Source organism: Crocodylus porosus, unplaced genomic scaffold, assembly GCF_001723895.1.
Source record: "Crocodylus porosus isolate Cpor-Errol unplaced genomic scaffold, CroPor_comp1, whole genome shotgun sequence".
In the NCBI taxonomy this organism is placed as follows: domain Eukaryota; kingdom Metazoa; phylum Chordata; order Crocodylia; family Crocodylidae; genus Crocodylus; species Crocodylus porosus.
The window spans coordinates 4286-6149 of record NW_017728887.1 but is presented as its reverse complement, the minus strand read 5'-3'; the positions used below and the strand labels follow the sequence as shown (position 1 = coordinate 6149).

Genomic DNA, 1864 nt, shown 5'->3' with positions numbered 1-1864 from the left:
GGCTCAGGGCCTGGGCAGGGGAGGGAGGAACCTCCTTGCACCCTGGATCCCACTGCTTCCACCAACTGCCCTGAGCCCCGCCCCCTTCACAAAGACCCCGCCCCTTCTCACGGCCCTGCCCCTCCTGTCTTCCAGCAGCCCTATGTGTCCGTGGCCCAGCAGATGGCGCCCCCCAGCCCTGGCGGCAGCAACAGCGGTGGGGGCGGTGGCGGAGACCAGCTGAGCAAGACCAACCTGTACATCCGGGGCCTGCACCCGGCCACCACCGACCAGGACCTGGTCAAGCTGTGCCAGCCGTAAGCTGGGCCTCAGCGGGTGGGCATGGGGCGGGGGCCCCAGTCCCCTCTTCTGCCTCCGCGACTGCCCAAGGCTGAGTCCCAACACCACTTGTGCCACCTGCTGGGCTCTGCAAGCTTCAGCCAGGGGGTGGAAAGAGAGGGGCCTCCATGCTGCCCTGCTCCCTGCCTCAGTTTCCCCCTCAATTACAGCAGCCTGGGGTGGCGGGAGGGCTCTGGCTGGAGCAGGGAGGGGGGGATCCACGACCTGTGGGGCAAGGAGGGGCCCAGGCTTGGCAGGTCCCCAGGCCTTGGCGCTTCCTCCCCTGCGCTGCTGGGCCGGCGCCGCCCGCCAGGAAATCCTGCCCGGCCTGGAGCAGGGGAGGGGCTGGAACCGCCTCCACTCGCCCAGGCAGGACAGGGGCACCTGGATGGGGCAGGATGGGGCAGGATGGGGCACCCCATGCATGAATGGAGGTGCTCGGTTTCCCATCCACACACCAAATGAGCCCTGCCCTGCTTAGCTTCCAGGAGCTGCCAGGGGCCCTAGACACCCCGCCCAGGGCCCACATCAGCCTGCCCGTAGGGGGCGCTGCCTCTCTCGGGCAGGGGCTGCAGGTCAGGACTGCGGGGCACTGGCAGGGCTGGGGGAGGGGATGAGGGCCAAGCCTCACCCTGGAGAGGACTAGAGGGCCCCCTCTGCCCCCCCCCGACTCCCCTCTGTGCCCACCCAGGTACGGCAAGATCGTCTCCACCAAGGCCATCCTGGACAAGACCACCAACAAGTGCAAAGGTCAGTGGGGGAGGCAGGGGGCCTCATGGGGGGATCATGGTGGGAGGGTGGGCGGTGCCTGGCCTAGTAGTGGGGAGGGACTGCCTCTGTCCTGGTGCCCGACCCTGGCCCATTTACCACGTTGCACCCCAGAGGTGGCTGCATCACTGCCCCCCCGCTCCAGCCAACCCCCGCATCCATGTGCCCCCCAACCCGCCTCTTGGGGCAATTAACCCCCCTACCCTACCCTCCCAGGCTACGGCTTCGTGGACTTTGACAGCCCCACAGCGGCGCAAAAGGCGGTGACAGCGCTCAAGGCCAGCGGAGTCCAGGCCCAGATGGCGAAGGTAGGAGACCCCAGACCCCCGTCACCGCTGGCTGGGGGGGAAGGGGGTCAGAGCCGGCCCCCAGACCTCTCCCTCAGGCCTGGAGGGGTGTGTAGGGCTGGGAGGTGTTAGGGGGAGCGGTCCCTGGCCCCCCACCCCGCACTGCTTGTTTCCATAGCAACAGGAGCAGGACCCCACGAACCTGTACATCTCCAACCTGCCGCTGAGCATGGACGAACAGGAGCTGGAGACGCTGCTCAAGCCCTTCGGGCAGGTCGTGTCCACCCGCATCTTGCGTGACAGCGGCGGGGCCAGCCGCGGCGTCGGCTTCGCCAGGTCAGCGCCGGGGGGAGGCGCTTGTGCATGGGGCAAAGGGGTTTGCACGGAGCCTGCCGTGCATGGTGAAGGTCCCCCCAGACCCAGGGAGCTGGGAGCATCTGGGGACATAGGGGACCCCCCCAGCACTCAGAAGGAAGCTCGCCTGGCCTGTG

At 68.3% G+C, this 1864-nt stretch overlaps 1 protein-coding gene across 1 annotated transcript in view; it reads left to right on the top strand.

Moving 5' to 3' along the window:
* The window catches only part of RBMS2 (RNA binding motif single stranded interacting protein 2), a 5084-nt gene that overhangs the window by 1357 nt on the left and 1863 nt on the right, over positions 1 to 1864 (top strand). Inside the window, exons 2-5 of the mRNA XM_019554176.1 lie at positions 8 to 296; positions 1010 to 1068; positions 1303 to 1394; positions 1552 to 1780. Of these exons, the coding sequence (XP_019409721.1) occupies positions 8 to 296; positions 1010 to 1068; positions 1303 to 1394; positions 1552 to 1780 (669 nt within the window). The remainder of the gene's footprint in view (positions 1 to 7; positions 297 to 1009; positions 1069 to 1302; positions 1395 to 1551; positions 1781 to 1864) is intronic.